The 16,035-nt window shown below is 36.2% G+C and overlaps 1 protein-coding gene across 2 annotated transcripts in view; it reads right to left on the minus strand.

The window, feature by feature from the left end:
• Window positions 1–16,035, minus strand: part of STX18 (syntaxin 18) — a 67,438-nt gene that overhangs the window by 15,130 nt on the left and 36,273 nt on the right. For both annotated transcript variants that reach the window (XM_080344256.1, XM_080344255.1), the window contains exons 3-6: window positions 5,434–5,549; window positions 4,436–4,513; window positions 4,268–4,334; window positions 408–523 (exon numbers count right to left, since the gene is read on the minus strand). In XM_080344256.1, the coding sequence (XP_080200382.1) occupies window positions 408–523; window positions 4,268–4,334; window positions 4,436–4,513; window positions 5,434–5,549 (377 nt within the window). The remainder of the gene's footprint in view (window positions 1–407; window positions 524–4,267; window positions 4,335–4,435; window positions 4,514–5,433; window positions 5,550–16,035) is intronic.

Here is a 16,035-nt window from a genome sequence, read left to right on the forward strand (position 1 = left end):
TCCACCCCAAGGTCTGTGTGCTCAGGAAGGCACTGAGCTACTTTCCAATTCCTTGCCATCACTGAAGGGAAAGTGGAAAAATCTGATAGATCTCAGAAGATACGTAAATAGATGGGTATTGATGAAAAGAAATGAAAAGGAAAGAGTTCACACAGTTTATTGAGAGGATGAGGAACCCAGCAAGGCGTAAGACTTTCTTTAGCTGGTCGGAAAAAGGTTGTCAAAAAGTTTAAGATTTTGCTTCCTCATGTCTCCCAATGTGCGTCACAAAACCCTGATCAACTCAGCGGAGATGAAAATAGAAAAGGTTGGAGTCATTGGAACAGGCCCTTGTCATGTGAAGAAAGTATTAGTGAACAGACAAGCCTGACCACAAAAAGCAAAATATAACTATGTTTTATTCTTACCTTTGCTTTCCTCAGCAGAAAGCTTTTCTTCAGGATCATCTAAAGGATTCTGTGAAGATTTCTCAGGGGAAAGAGGTGATTTGGACACGTTGCTCTGCTCAGGTTCGAGTCTGGACCTAGAAGCACATGAGTCTATACCTTTAAAGATATTACACAGCTGAATTTCTCTAAACAGAGAACAACCGCAGATTAGTAAATTTGACACTTCTTGACAACTTCACATTAAAGATTTCCCAGTCAAGATACAAAATATACTCAGCTACTTTCACTGAGATATTATTCCAAAAGCAAAGAAAGCACAAGTAGTATTCCTGAACTAAATACATTACATGTTAAGAGCTGAAGAGAATTTTGAAGGCTATAGAATAAAAACAGAGGCATTTTCTTAAACTTCCTTTCAAAAATCCAGTGTATTAAAATATACATATTTTAAAAACAAACAAACAACATTTTGGCCATACTGAAAATTCTTTTTTGTAGCAACAGCCAACACCACTACTTTGTTTTCTTTCAAGTAAGTAATAATTACAATTTTATATTGTGAATTATCATAAAGGAAAAGTAAGAAAATGAAACAGAATTAGCTTTTTCCTGAAACAAATATTTTTATTCAAGTAGCTTTAAAGAGCAGTTTAACCGGGATGAAAGTGATCCTTACCTTGCTTGCCAAAAGAAACAAAAGACCACTTAGAAGCAAGGCGAAGAAAACCCATATGGAGCGGAGAGTTATATACTACATCTATGTCCCTGCTATGTAATTTTAATAGAAAGGCAATGCAAAAACCAAGAAGTGTATTCAGTGATTATAGAGGGTGTTTCAAAAAGATGGATCCAATTTGATGACATCCCTCAGAAGAAACTGGGTCCATATTTTGAAACACCCCATATAGTGCATACTTGTCAAGTACGTTTCACTATGGCACCAAAAAAAAAATTTAAAATTAGTGGCAAGCCATTTTTTACAGTAAAAATCTGTGGTTTATTCTAACTAGAATGAATTCTGCAACTGCTACATAGTAGACAGTTGAAAGTTCAGCAACTATGCTGTTAGAGACCCTAAAGAATAAAAAACCCAAGAGCAATGGGCTGAATCACCTGCTGTGGCACCTTCATCACTTCTCCCCTCCCAAATACCATCAACAGTTAATCTCATTACGATCTGTTAAGCAGCAGGGGAAGATTGCAGAAGGTGCTGCAGTGTATGTTCCTTTCCTTTTTTCTATTCTGTCTCAATTCTAACCCACAATTAGAAAATTCTAAGAAAAACTGATTATAATGCATTAGCCATTATTTAGTGACTATATTATTTAAACAAGAAAAAACAGTAACAGGGAACTTTTCTTAGTTCTAAAAATTCTGCAAGTACTTGGCTTTTGGTAATTTTACAAGAACAAACTCCTCTCATCTCCTCCCTCTCAAGTCCCAAATTTGCTTAATATTGAGGAAAAAAAAAGACTGTGACACTAATAAAATACCAGTTCTCCAGCTTGATTTGAATAACTGCATACATAATTCACTAGGTATTCTAATGGAAAAATAAGTTTAAAAATGAAATGAAATATAATTTTGAAGACCAATAAACATGAACACTGAAAATCACAACTAACTATCTTTACAGAATGAGCTACTTGTGTTTTTATTTATCAGCTTTTAATTTCGGGATCTAGTCGTATGTAATTGGCAGAACTTTTGAATGAAAAAATTATGAGCTAATACATAAAGGCAACTTATGTAAGTAAATTATAACACTCAGGCAATTTGTTGAAGAGCTTAGGATGTTTATCAATATAAAAGGAAACACAAAGTGTAATTCTACTGCAAACCTTTCAGTATTGTCTGATACGCACATATTTTATGTCGACTAAATTGCAGGAAAGAAGATCAGCGCTAAGATTAATTTACTTTTAAAGAAATGTATTCCTTTATTGTGTTGCCCTTGGTTTGCACAGTACACTAATGTACAAAGATTTTAAATTAAAAAAGAAAAAATGGCTGAGATGCACTATTTAAAGCATGCATAGTTCTTTTAAGCGATGGAACAGGTTCTTATCACATCTACTGAAATTCTTAGGGAAATTACAAAGTCAAATAGTTAAAGGTATACAAAAAAAGCCAATTTTTCTTCAAGTCATCATAAAAATTGGCTTATGCTCTCTGATTTATTTAAATTGAATTTTATCTTAAATGACAATTTAGCCATTGCATCCTGTCTACAATGCACACAGGCTCTACCTGGTCAACATCTGTTTTCTATCACAGTTCTTACATCTGTAAACAGAGGCAGAAAGGCATCCTCTACTATCACATACCAGGACTGCATCTCCTGGGTTATTTTTAAATGCCTCATGCTCTCTAATTAAGTGGTATTCTAACTTCTGAGATAGCTTTTTCATTGCTCCATGTTTAGCATCCATCAAATTGAGTTATTTTCTTTGTTTAGTCCTCTAAGAAATCTTGAACCGGGGATTTGACATGGAAACAGTAATATTAGAGCACAACAAGGAGAAGAGCTGGTATTTGTGAGGCAATTCTGTAACTGCAGGGACCATGCTGTCTGTCTTTGCAGTGTGAAAAATATTTATAAGGTTACCTATTTTTTACAAACTAGAAATATCACACAGTTTGTTTCTGTTTGTGTTTTCTGAAAAGTTACAGGAGTTACAAAAATACCAATGTCTTATTTTTCTCTCATTACTTCTGAAACAACTTCAGAACTGGTTCGGGTATTTTGTTTACTTGGTTTCTACCTGTACTGCTATTTGTGTCTCAGGTGGGTATATCTGAGTGAATTCAGTTGTGCTTAATCATGCTGAATCACTCTGAATAAAAAGTACTTATGGACTTTTGAAAACACGTCTCTAGTTTCAATGTAAACAGCTGATCGAGCCAAACACCAAACTGATAAAGCAGCATCAAATCTTGGAAAAAACACTCAATTTATGTATTGATGTGTATGTTCTAGAATTTGTTATTTTAAAATCAAGATGTACATAACAGAACTTTAGGTTAGAATTCAAATAATGCAGATTGAGAAGACCTGGAGAGCGTTTGAGGTACTAAATAAATTGCAAATGTGTTTATTCTCCCTGTCATTCTTACACCTGGGAGTGGGCAGAAAAAGAAATTGAAAAAGCATGGTTTTATTATACTTACCTGGGAAAAAAACAAAAAGAAACAAAAAACAGACAAAAAAGCCTGCAAGCACATCATCTTTAACTTCTCCTATACATTTTGACCTCTATGTTAGCAGCCTGAATGCCTGCCATGATAGGAAGCAGAAAGTCTTTTGTTTCAATTAAAAAGTTACATGCAAGATTTTTATTTTAATCATGTTTCTACTTGCCATGAAGGCACCCCATATCAAGTAACATTTATTCACAACAAAATCACTTGCTTTATCAGAAAACTTGTGTCTTAAATATGTGTGTATATATATATGTGTGCGTAAAAGAAAAAAGAAGGAGAACTAGAGAGAGAAATGTACCTAAACAGACAGTATCCTAAATGGTATCTTTGAGACATATTACCAATGTGCAGGATTTCATTCAAAATTATTCTATGCAGAATATTACTTAATGAAAATATTTTTTTGCATTTGTAGAAGTCCAGTACATTTATTAACCCACATTTTACCAGTTTGGTGCTTTAATCATTTGCATAAATGTAAAGTACAACACTGTACTGGCACTCTGCCATCTATAAACTTAACTCCTCATTCCAGCAGTGTGAAAGAGCCCTGGAATGCATCTGCTGACAGCAGAACTTAAAACAATCTTCTTAGAATCTAAACATGAATAATAGTTTTGTTGAATATCCTACAAACAAAAGGCACAGTTAAACTATTTTTTGACACTACTCACAGTCTCTTCTTATCTATCACTCGCTTAACTCGGATGGCTCTTTGCTCGGAATACAACTTACACACTCCTGTTCAAGACAGCAGTAAACAAAACCTGAGGTTAGAAAAGCATGATTTCTTTCTTGGAAAATACAATAGTTCATTTTTAACCACTCAAAATACTAAGTACTTTTTAAGTAATCTTCAATGAAGTCCAAGACAGCTGTTCTGTGCTCCTTTACCTGAGAAGACTGGACACCCTTGTGTGCTGAAATACAAAAGAAAGACATAACACAGCCTTTTAAATTTTTACTGGATTACAAAGAGTTTGCATTTTCAGTTGATATGCAGTTATATAAAATGTTTATAGGCACTTGAATATGTTATATATTAATATTTATTTGAAACAGCTATATTTAAATATAGGTTCCATAAACCAGCAAATCACTACAGCAAAGCAAAAGCTGAAAACAACCAGTGTCTTAAAATATTTATGTTATTGATTTGTTATATACGCCACTGAGTCATATTATGTCAATTACATTTCTAAACAAGAATAGGTGTTCCCAAGCCAAGCCTGGCAAAACAGATCTAAGGACTTAACTTGCTTAAAATATTCATCTAACATTTTAAATTCTCCAGTGTATACGCTACGTGGAAAACACACAGAGCAAGTCAACTTAAAAATGCCAAAGCAGAAGTTCTCTCTACAACTTTCATAAGACGGCATTGTAAAGGTATGATACCATACTCAGATTGTCAAAATCACTGTTACTTTACCAGTACTCTGTGAAAGTTATTGAATTATCTCAAACTTGGAAATGTTATACTTGTAATACACTAGGGGTGAACAGGGTAGAAAGAGACAACCATTGAATTTACTAAGCTTTGGTTCAGGCCTCTGTGTCACAGTGCTAAATTACTATTCAAGTAGTACTTATTTAAGACCTTTTTTACACTTGCTAATTAGTGTACTTAAACACATAAATAGCATTCTATGCTCTGGCTTCTCCTTCCACTAACATTAAAGTACTAATCAGTCCATGGGATTACACAGATGCAAACAAAAGGCAATGAGACTTCACCAGTCTCTCTCCAAAAGCATTTCAGGTTCACCATCCAATAGTCAGCATTATATTGGCCCTTACCTGTAAGTAAGAAAAAACATTTAGGAGTTGCTGAGTTTACCTTCTGTTCTCAGCTGATGGATGGCATCGGCACACGTCCTCATGAATATCTGAGCATCTTGATCTATCTGATCCCGCTCTGTATCTGTCATCCTCACATACTCAGACATAATATGGCTGAGAAACAAGACAAATGGTCACTTAAGAAATCCCCAACATAATATCTACAAGTACACGCTTTAGACCTTCTTCCCACTCATCATCTCGAGAGAAGCTTTTCTCCGACACTGATTTTCACAGAAAAAGTAAAAAGTACAATAACCATCACTGATAAAAATGCCCATTCTATAAAGCTGAGGGGTTTTTAAAACCATTTTTCACTAGTCAAAGATGTAGAAAAAGCAATAAATCCTATCATCTTGTACACAATCGAATACTGAGCAGATAAGGAGCAAATACAACTGGAAAACACATCATTACCACCAGCACTTATTCCAATGAAGAATATTTCAATTCTAAAAACATGAAAACAAGTATGATAAAGAAAAAGGTCAAATGTTGAAAGAAGTACAAGAAACTGGAACTTATTTTACTTAAATATACGCTCATTATCCTGATTACTGAGCTTCATTTTTAAAGTAGTTATACTATGAAATCTGTGAATTCAAACCAGAGTAAAGAATAATATTGGAAAATAATGCACATTTTTAATATGAAATTGATTGTAAGGTTTATTAAAAACTGTTCCCATCGTTTATTTCTATCTTTGATAATACATTACGTATTTAATATAGTCCAATAGGATTCATATATCTTTTTGTTACTAAATTAATAAAAATGGAGGCCTGTCTGTAAAATGTTAACACACTGTAGATAAGCACCAGAAAAGCATACTGGTATTTAACAGTGTTTCCACAGCCATAGATGATCAGATGATAAAACTTTACTACAGCATCTTATCCTGTGATCATCTAGGGTTTCCTGATGATGCAGTAATCACAGCTTATTATATCTGCCTTTAAAAACAGGAAAGAAAACCATAACCCATTCCCTCATTTTTATTTAGATTTTTATTCATATGCGAAAATTTGCCCACTTGTTTAACGTATGTATAATGCAACCATATTAATGAAGGAATACAACTAAAATTTTAAGTGTCCTCTAATGTCCCTGAGAATGATATAAAAATGTTGTCATTCTTATCCCATGTGACGGGTTGCACATGAAAAAAAACAGCACATGGTTCATCAGGCTTGAAAATTAATTTCTGCTTACTGTCCAGCTATTATACAAGCACAGATTAGCCAGCAAAGAGTAAGGCAAACTAAGTAGAAGTAATACTCTATATTTTACTTGTTTGTTTCCAACACTGTCATCTATCTGGCATCCAAGTATCAGGGCTTTTTTTCCCCTCTTGTTAAAACTATTCTAAATGTTATAAAATTATTAGTTACAATTTACAGAAAAGCAGCCAGCTATGGTGTTTTCATTTATATTTCACTAGCTGAGTTGCTCTCCTTTAGTCAGGACAGATGGGTTTCATAAACTTGTGACAAAATCCGTATCACTACTGTAATCAGTGGTCTATGCCGTAAGTGCAATTTGCTCTCTCTGAGAAAGCAGCTTCTGAATGACGAGAGATTTGAAAGTGTCCGACTTTAGAGACATACAATAGAAAAGCTTTCCACAGCTTGATTAAGATGACATACTGATAGTTACATATGCAATATAAGATAACTCACTGTGAAGTGTATTAGGACAGACCTCTCCCTCACTCCCTTTGCACAGCTTATATAGTTAGGGCTTTTTATTACTATTCTGTGGCCTCAGTATGTTCTCAGCAAACATAAAGCCAGAAAATCCATTCTTATATGCAGAGGCCCAAGAGAAAGGGACCATTAAGGATAATGCGTAACGTTGTTCAGCAAACCCCGTCTAGAGAGTGACTTGAGCATATTAGGGTATGCAGATTCAGACAGAAAATGAGGACGTAGGAACAGCTTCACGATGGTCCCTTGATGAAGCAAAAAAATCTGTGTTCTATTTCAGATTACAATAATAAGTTCTGGCTGTTCTACTGCTGAACAGAGTATGAAGTTCTTGTCTTTATACATCTAGGTTCTCGTACCCTGTGCAGCTTTGTGGTATTTGTGGAGTTCTATACTTTTCACACACTTTTTAACATTACAAGGTAAAATAAAGATTACAAAATACAAACCAGAATTTCTTTTAAATCACATTCAGAAATACATACGCAAAAATTTGCCTCGGGTATTCTTTCTTTGTTACTAACACTGTAGCTATTAGTAATATAGTGATATTCTGAGGATAATTGTAAGACCTTTAACATTGTGAAACAACTTGTTTGGTTAGTTTTCATAGTTGCTAAAACAAAACTATGGTAGATCAAATTTTTAAAAAGCAGTTTCACAGCCTCAAAGGTAGCAAAATGCAGTTTTATCCAGTAAAAAATATATAGAATACTTTTCCTTATATAACTGCTTGCAGCTTACATAGTGTCTGGTACCAGGGCTTTTGACCAAGAGCTGGTCAGGCCACTGGGAAGCAAGGACACCTAAACCCAGCTTCCTCGAGGAGGCAAGAACGGGTCACGCAATCACATCCCATCCTGTCAAAACACATACGGCATCCACCACTATTAACAGGGTACTGAAGTCCCCATTGCTCTCCCCAGTAAAGTTACACATGTAGATTATACTGAAAAATCCATCTAATCACCATCCTCTAGCCTTACTGTAAAAAGAAACAATCATTTAAAAACAAAATGCCAAAGAAAAGCAAACACACGCACACAAAACTCAACTGAACCAAGAATCCAGCTGTGTGCTGTATGTCAGAGATACAAATACTTTCTCAGAAGTGCAGTGGCAATACCACAGCAATGGGCTGATACACCATTAAATCAAGAGCAGTCAAATGAACCAGGTTTTTGAGAAGCGATCAGAAGAGTTAGCCAAGACACGCACTGGCTAATGCGTATAGATAAAGAAGGCAGGAAAAGGGAAAAGAAATTCTTCTAGATTTTTATCCTAATCCATAGGAAAAACCTTCCTGAGAAACTTGGGCTGGAAGACAACTTGGTTATTTGTGATTTTTAAAAATGTGAGGGAAGAGTAAGATAAAGACAGGGGCATCAAGTAGGCAGACTTCAACAGTCTAGGAAGATTAGTAGGTTAAATTGCACAGAAAACGGGAAATCTAAACGGGAACAGAAAAGACTTCCTGTGATTCTATGTGAATGTATAGAAATGTATGTACAGAAATGACATTATGATAGTTTGCAATTCTGCCCTTGATGAAAGTTAAGAACAGGCAATGCAGTAAGAGATCAACTCAGCTACTCCACAAGCTCTTACTGAGCTCCAACACAAAAAGCAGAATATAGAAAGTGCAAATTAGGTTTGATTGCTACTGATGAGTCTAAAGGAACACAGCATGTAGGGATACGATCAGAAAAAAGGTTGAGTGCAAAAAAGGTCGAGTGCAGGATGAGACACAATTGACAAGGGATGCCAATGACAACAAGAGATTAGTCTGCAAATATTAGTACGAGAAACACCTAAAAAAGGAAATGCATCACATGAAAAGATGTATCCTTCGTGCCAAGAACTAGGAGAGAAAAAGAGAGTGCTAGGTTGATGAAAAGATGAAGTGTAGCAATTAACTTTAAAAAACAGCCTTAAGGGGAAAAAAAAAAAGCAGAGGACTCAGCCTAGGAAAATATAGAATCAAACAGTCATACAAGTTTTAGGCACTTAGCAAAGAACAAAAAGACAACCAGTAACGAAGATGTATCAAGAGTAAGTCATATGCAGAGTAATTTACTTCTGGGATGCAGTAACAGGTCTTACGGATGGACGAAAAGCAATCCTGGCTATTTATCTTCTCTTTACTGTGGCTTTTGTTACCATCTCACACAACATTCTCATAAGCTACCAGCCAATGAATGAGTTAGAAGAAACAGACATCATAGGGATGTGAAACTGTTTGAAAAGCTGAACTTGGAGTAGTTATATACCAAAACAGAGGGACACACCAAGCTGAGTTTCACAGGGGTTTGTCCTGCATCCGCTGCAATTTAATACTTTCATTAACAACTCAGACAGCAGAATGGACTATATACTTATTAAATTTGCAGAGGCATAAAGCTAAGCAAATTAAAACTGTACCAAAAGAACAAGACTTCAATTCAAAACAATCCTGCCAACTTGGAGAAACAACATGAAGAATTTGAATAAGGAATGGACAGAGGCTCTTTGTTATAGCAGGAACAATTATCTGAACCCACAGAGAATGGGGAACAACTGATTAGGGCACAGTTCTTCAGAAAGTCATCTGGGATCACAGTGGATCATAAACCAAACATAACAACAACATGTTGTTGCATAAAAAGTCATCATTAAAATGGGATGCATAAATGCAGTATAATATTACAAATGAAAGGTAATCTCTCTGCTACTCTTAGTTTTGGGCAAGGCTTGAGCTGGAGTTCTGTTTCATTTTGACACGTAACTGCAACACCAAGTGGGGCGGTGTCCAAAGTTGATGGAAACGTACAATCAAAGCTCAAAGAAAACAGGTATGAAAACCCGAATATAATGTAATTGTTGATTTTTGAAGAGACTGAGAAGAAGCCAAAATATGTTAGTGCAAAAAAAAAATTAAAATTGTAGCATGGATGAGGAAACAGGGAAAAGCAGAGGGAGGATGTGGAATCTCCACTGAAATACATATTTAAAAGCAAGGAAAACAGGGTGGTCGAATGACCCTGTCATTTCCATGATCCCATTTTGCTGGCAAAGCACAAGGAACCAGAGCTGATGAAGGCGTTACACCAGCTTTTGGAATTAGTAACTCTTTCTGTGGGTGTATAAAATATTTTCTGCTTACTGATTCAATAAAGGCATCAAATCAAGCAGAAAAACTTGATTTTCCTCCAGCAATGTATTACAAAAGAGAGAGAAGTAAGAAGCTAAAATAAACCAGTTCCAAAATACTGACACATTCTGTTTTAGTAGAAATATGCCCAATTTACCATGTGTAGATATTGCTTTACAAATATATACATAGAAGATCACACACACGTGTGTAGGTATATGCACATATGTACACGTATGTATAACCTTAGTTGTACATACAGAAGACATTTTTAAACTTCTTCCCCTTGGGCATCCAGTATGTTTTACATTGTTTTCTTTCTTATTCAACTACTAAACTTAAACATTACTTATTATGTTTTGTGTCTTTTAATTCACTGCTTTTTTTCCATCCAAATGCTGCCTGACATAAATCAAAAGTAAAAACTTTTCTATTCAATCGACAAAACACTCCACAACATATTTAAAACTTTTTTTAAAAAACAATCAACCAACCTCTGTGTGGAAGCTTCGGCTACTAGAACAGGCAGCAGAGACATATGTGACTTAACATTTTCAGTTTTGTAAAATATTGCTGAGAAATTCGAGAATACTGCTACAAAGAATTACTATTTCTAAAATAGAAACGGTACGGAATATAGTACAAACAAAAAAAAAAAGAAGAGAAATAATTTAAAAGTAATTCCCTGGAGAACTGGCAAATACTATATACTCCTCCATGAACAAAGTCCTTACAGATAATCTTCATGTTTCACTACCTTAGTATAACAAACCAAGCCCTGCTACTTGTAAAAACACAATTAAGGCAAGAAAGCAGTCTGGCACTGTGTGGGAGCCAGTAAGACTCTATTTTTGGAGTTCTTTAATGGCTACTTCTTTTGTTTTATTGGTTAACCCAATGGAACACTCTCCAGAAAACACAGGGTAAGCATTCAATGATTTTCTATTGGGTGGCAAACATGTAACTGATTTGTTGCTTTTGTTTGTTTGTTTCAGCTTTACCAGGGAGATAAATGCTTGGGCAAGAGGCATAATTACTGGGCACAAACATAATTTTTAAAGACAGCAAGATAATTTATGAGAATTACAATTAATCTTCTTTTTAGAGGTTACTGGAGAGAGACTGCAGTTACCAACATCACAGGTGACAGCTCGGAGACAGCTACTGTCAGCAGGAACAGGGATGGCACAACATCCCTTGACTTAGCTACACATTTCTTATACAATACCCTGCCACTGAATGTGTTCACTGATCATGAGTACGATACCTAAAGGGTTTTGTTAGGTTTGATATGTGTATATGAAGCCAACGAGAAAATACTTCAAATGATTCATTACTTTAAGACGGGGCTCTAATGTTATATAAAAACAATGGCACATATGAAGTTATTGGTCCTTCCCTTAGGAGGTGTAGCCAATAATAACATGAGTCACTCCTAGTCTTTGCTACTCATTCAGTGTTTTCATTAGTAATCATTTTTCCTATAACTGTGTGTTGTAGAGAAAGCCCAAGTTTTCAAAATTATTGCCACAGATTTTAAGATTAATACAACCCCATTTTTAAGCCAAATGACAAAAAATATCCATATATGCGGAGAGAAGTTTGAATGAGGAGCTTCTATACGCGTCTCTCTGTAAATCAGAGCCTTCCAACAGGCCAGTCTGGTTTCCTTCCACCGTAAGCCACAGCTCAGGTTCCATTACAACTCTCAGAAGTTCTACGCAGAGGAGGGAATCATGGCGGATGGGATAAGAAACACGCGAGAGGTGAAAATGGAAAAGTTCCTTATCAGAAAAAGCTGAAAACGAAGATGTAAGGGAAAGCAGACGAATCTTGATAAACAGGAGAGGATAAAGCCACAACAGCTTCTAAGTCAGCAAGCTTAGGTCGCTGCATCACTAGTTTCATGTGTTTCGCCATTTACATATTTTATAGCTAACAGTCAAATCACGAAAAAATAAAGTGAATAAGTAGTCACTAATTCTTGAGCTTTCTGGACTCAGTTTAGGTATTTCAGTTAAATATTCAAAGTTTGATAAAATAGATCAGGGCTTTAGTTTCAATTAATTCTTCTTCCTGTTGCCTTCCTCATGGCTAAAAACCGTTCTCTAAAAATGAATTAAAGATGTTCCCTCTGTAGCAAGATATTTTACGAATGCTAAAAATAAACACTCTCTTACTAAAGAAGGTATGATCTACAAAAGTAAGGTCAAAAAAGCAACCAAGAACCTGGATATAACACATTAGGAAGAGGTTTTACAGCGCATACAATAATTCAACTTGGTAAATCAAAAGCTGAATTTCACCAACACATTGTGCTATAGTTGAAAGCTAAATAGGATTAACAAAATACACGGTAGTCAAATTTCATTAACAAAATCAGACCTCCCACATAAATTCTATCACAGTCTTTTAGTATTAAATGGTTTAAAAATTTTCCCTATAGCTTAAGTATTGAGAACTGCTGTCTTGAATGAGTGAGGCATTTGCTAGGACTATGGGACTGGCAGCATGGATGCTACAGTCCGCTTTGCATCCACAAAGCAGCATAAGCAACCTAGGATGGAATTTGACAGTACTGTCTATATTTGGTTGACTGTTAAGGACAGGATCAACTGCAATCACAGAAGAGATCTGAAGGATTATTTTATGGTTTCATAAAGGAAATTACACTTCTTTTTCCTCTTCTTAGTTTCCTCTTCTTAGTTAATACCTGAGGTGAGGTGAAAATCACTGAGAATTATCATAAGTGGTTAAAAGAGAGTTTACAAAAAGAACATTAAAAACTGTTAGAAATCAAAATAACTTGGACAAACTTTTACTTCTCTTACTACTGCAATTTTATGCAGACTACAGTTAATAAAATACAAATAGTACCCAAAACTTAACCACTACTGACTGACTGCTCTTGCTGCATTTAATTGCAGTTTCTCAGCTTACGCGTTCACAGTAAACTCAGTTATTTCAGTATTAAATTGGTAGCTCCACCTAGTGTTGTTCAAGTCCTATTCCAACAGGAATCGAAAAGCAAAGTGCTAGTCAGAGCATGTAGCTTTGTGCTACCTCTGCCTGGAAAAGCAGTTACTAATACACCTTGCACAAAGAACTGACGCCCGCAACCCCAAAGCTGCTTTTTCACTGGCACTGACTATGAATAACTCTCATGGCCTTACACTTGCAAAACATGCCATTTTTTTTTCCCTTTTTGTTCATTTTTGAAACAACTGAATACTGCTTTTAAAATCTCAGGGGAAAAAAAATGGTGCCAGATATCTTCTGGGACTTTATTTAGGGACACCTTTTGATATCATTGATTGTATAGTATTGCTACTGCTGCAACAGACCCTTTCAGGCCTAGAAGTTGTTTCTCAGAAAGCCTGTTCCTCCAGGACGGACAGAGCCTGAGGAGCAGCAGACAGTTCAGCTGTTTCTATTGTCATCTCCTGCAGGACAGATAGCTCTCTGGATAATGCTCCTATTGGTACCCACAAAGCCTTTTTGAGAAAGGTATTAAATTGACTTGGGATGCAGTATCTTCAACCCCAGATGACTTCAGACTGTATTTTTCTCTACTTCGTTTGCAGCAACAGCCGGGTTGGGTTGTAGCTGGGGCTGTGGCAGAAGCAAAATGCAGACAGGGCTGGCTCACTCCCTGCAATACTGTGGTTATGTTGAGGGACCACAGAAATACAACACAGGAAATGGTGAAGTTTCAGAAGATCCTTTAAAAGGGCAAGCTCACCTACACTGTTTCATTTGGATATACCCACTCCCAAAAAAACTCCAGCCAACTAGGCTGTGTGCAACTCAGATGACCGTGAAAAAAAGAACACATTTATTAGTTTTAAGTGACACTTCCCCTGCCAAGAAGGGCATTGCCTCACTGATCCACTTTGTCACCTCAAGAACAGCTTGCTAACACTCTCTTTAAAGAGCTTGCACCCTACAATCTGGAAACTGCACTTGGTAGGAATTCATTAGTTTCTCTGTAGAAGGTGCATGTCAGTTCTTTAAGGCATCCCAATTTGGAGGTGTTAATTCTGTATTGCATGTACAGTACATTCTTCCAACTTCACATCTGGTTGGAATGTTAAAAGTTTTGGGTTTGAACCACAAATCTCAAAGTAAAGTGGAGTCCCAGAAGCATGGAGAACATCTCTTCCCTATGCATAACCAGGGTGGCAGATGATCCCGATTTAAACAATTGTGTGACAAAGGCATTGCAATTTTGGTGAGCATTTTTCTACAGATAAATGTATTTCCCCCAAAACCAGCAATGACTGTAGGTTACTATGCATTTTTTCATCTTAGCCACAGCTATAGACTGAGAAGGAAGGAAATTCATCAGCTGTTGTGGGATCTGCTCTACAAGACATGCACAGGATACTTTATTTTTCAAATAATTGTTTACAGCAGTCCTAAGTGTGCCACAAACCCACATCTACAACACAAAATAAAGGAGCAGTTGGTTCAACTGGAACTGTTTAACTTTGTTTTACAATGGCAAAGTTAGTTAAATGGAGATACCTATTAAGTATTTTCTATTTCTAGAATGAAATGTTGTGCAACCTATAATACGACTATTAATGAAACAAGAATTTCATTTAAAAAAAAAAGTTTTCCATTTCTCAAATGATATGATTATTTGTACTCAGTTCACCAAAATACCAGTTGCAGTAAGATTTAAATCTTAGGATAACTTGATTTAGTAATTCATTAAGAATGTTACAGCCACAGACCACAAGATACTCTTTTGCTTTTTTCCTGGCTAACAAACATCAACTCGTAAACTTGTTTTTTACTCTTCTAAAAATCCTACTACTGAAGCTATCAGCAAGTAAGCAGATACAGCAGTTTTGAATGTTCCCTAAAAACTGAAAAGAATCTGAAATTTCTCCATGCAAAAATAAATACCAGAACTGAAACCTAAAGTTTTTGTCACAGAAAAGCTGCTGTCCCCTGTGCTGCTGTCCCCTGCCACCATGTGCTCAATGGAGTCTTTCTCACTTGGGATTCATATTCCAGAGCCTGAAGAGTTCACACCATTCTCCTCCAGCACCTGCTGATGCTACTGACCGCATCCTTCGTGAGAGTTTAGTGTCACAGAGTGAAAGGGACAACCTGGATCACTAAATCTTGTCTGTCCTGACGTCTCCGAACCACTTCAGAAATCTACTCTGCAGGTCCTTAAAAGGCAATGGACTTGGTTGTTCTGTTTCAGAGCTCAATCCTAAGAACCTGTCCTGGTTTGGTCAAAAAACAAGTTTCTCTTTTAGTGAATTTTGCCTGTCAGCTAAAGCCTTCATATTAGCTGCATTCTGCTAGAGAGCCAGATACATGTTTTGGTAAACATAGCAATGGAATGCTAACTTATTGATAAGGACAGATTCACATCTTGTGAGAGGGGCAACGAGAAACAAGTGACCACGAAACTGACCAATGGTGTATAACATTCTATTCACGTGAATACTTCATATAACAGTGGGAGATCACAAGGATCTCGTTCTCTTTGCCCTTCTTCGTCCCTTCTGCTTATGGCCGACATTAGGAGAGGACCTTGCTAGTCATCCCTGTGAACTGAGGCCTAGTGACAGACTGAATCCAGCTCCATTTGGCTGCAGGGTCCAATCCAGGACTTCAGGTGCCGGCTCTGCAGTTGCTGGGACTTTCAAGATTGGTTTTGTATATTTTGTATTATTTTCTCTATTCTTATCAGTAGCATCAGTAAAACATCTTTAATTTTTCCAACTCTCTTCTGTCTGTC

This window comes from Nesoenas mayeri (genome assembly GCF_963082525.1).
Source record: "Nesoenas mayeri genome assembly, chromosome: 4".
In the NCBI taxonomy this organism is placed as follows: Eukaryota; Metazoa; Chordata; class Aves; order Columbiformes; family Columbidae; genus Nesoenas; species Nesoenas mayeri.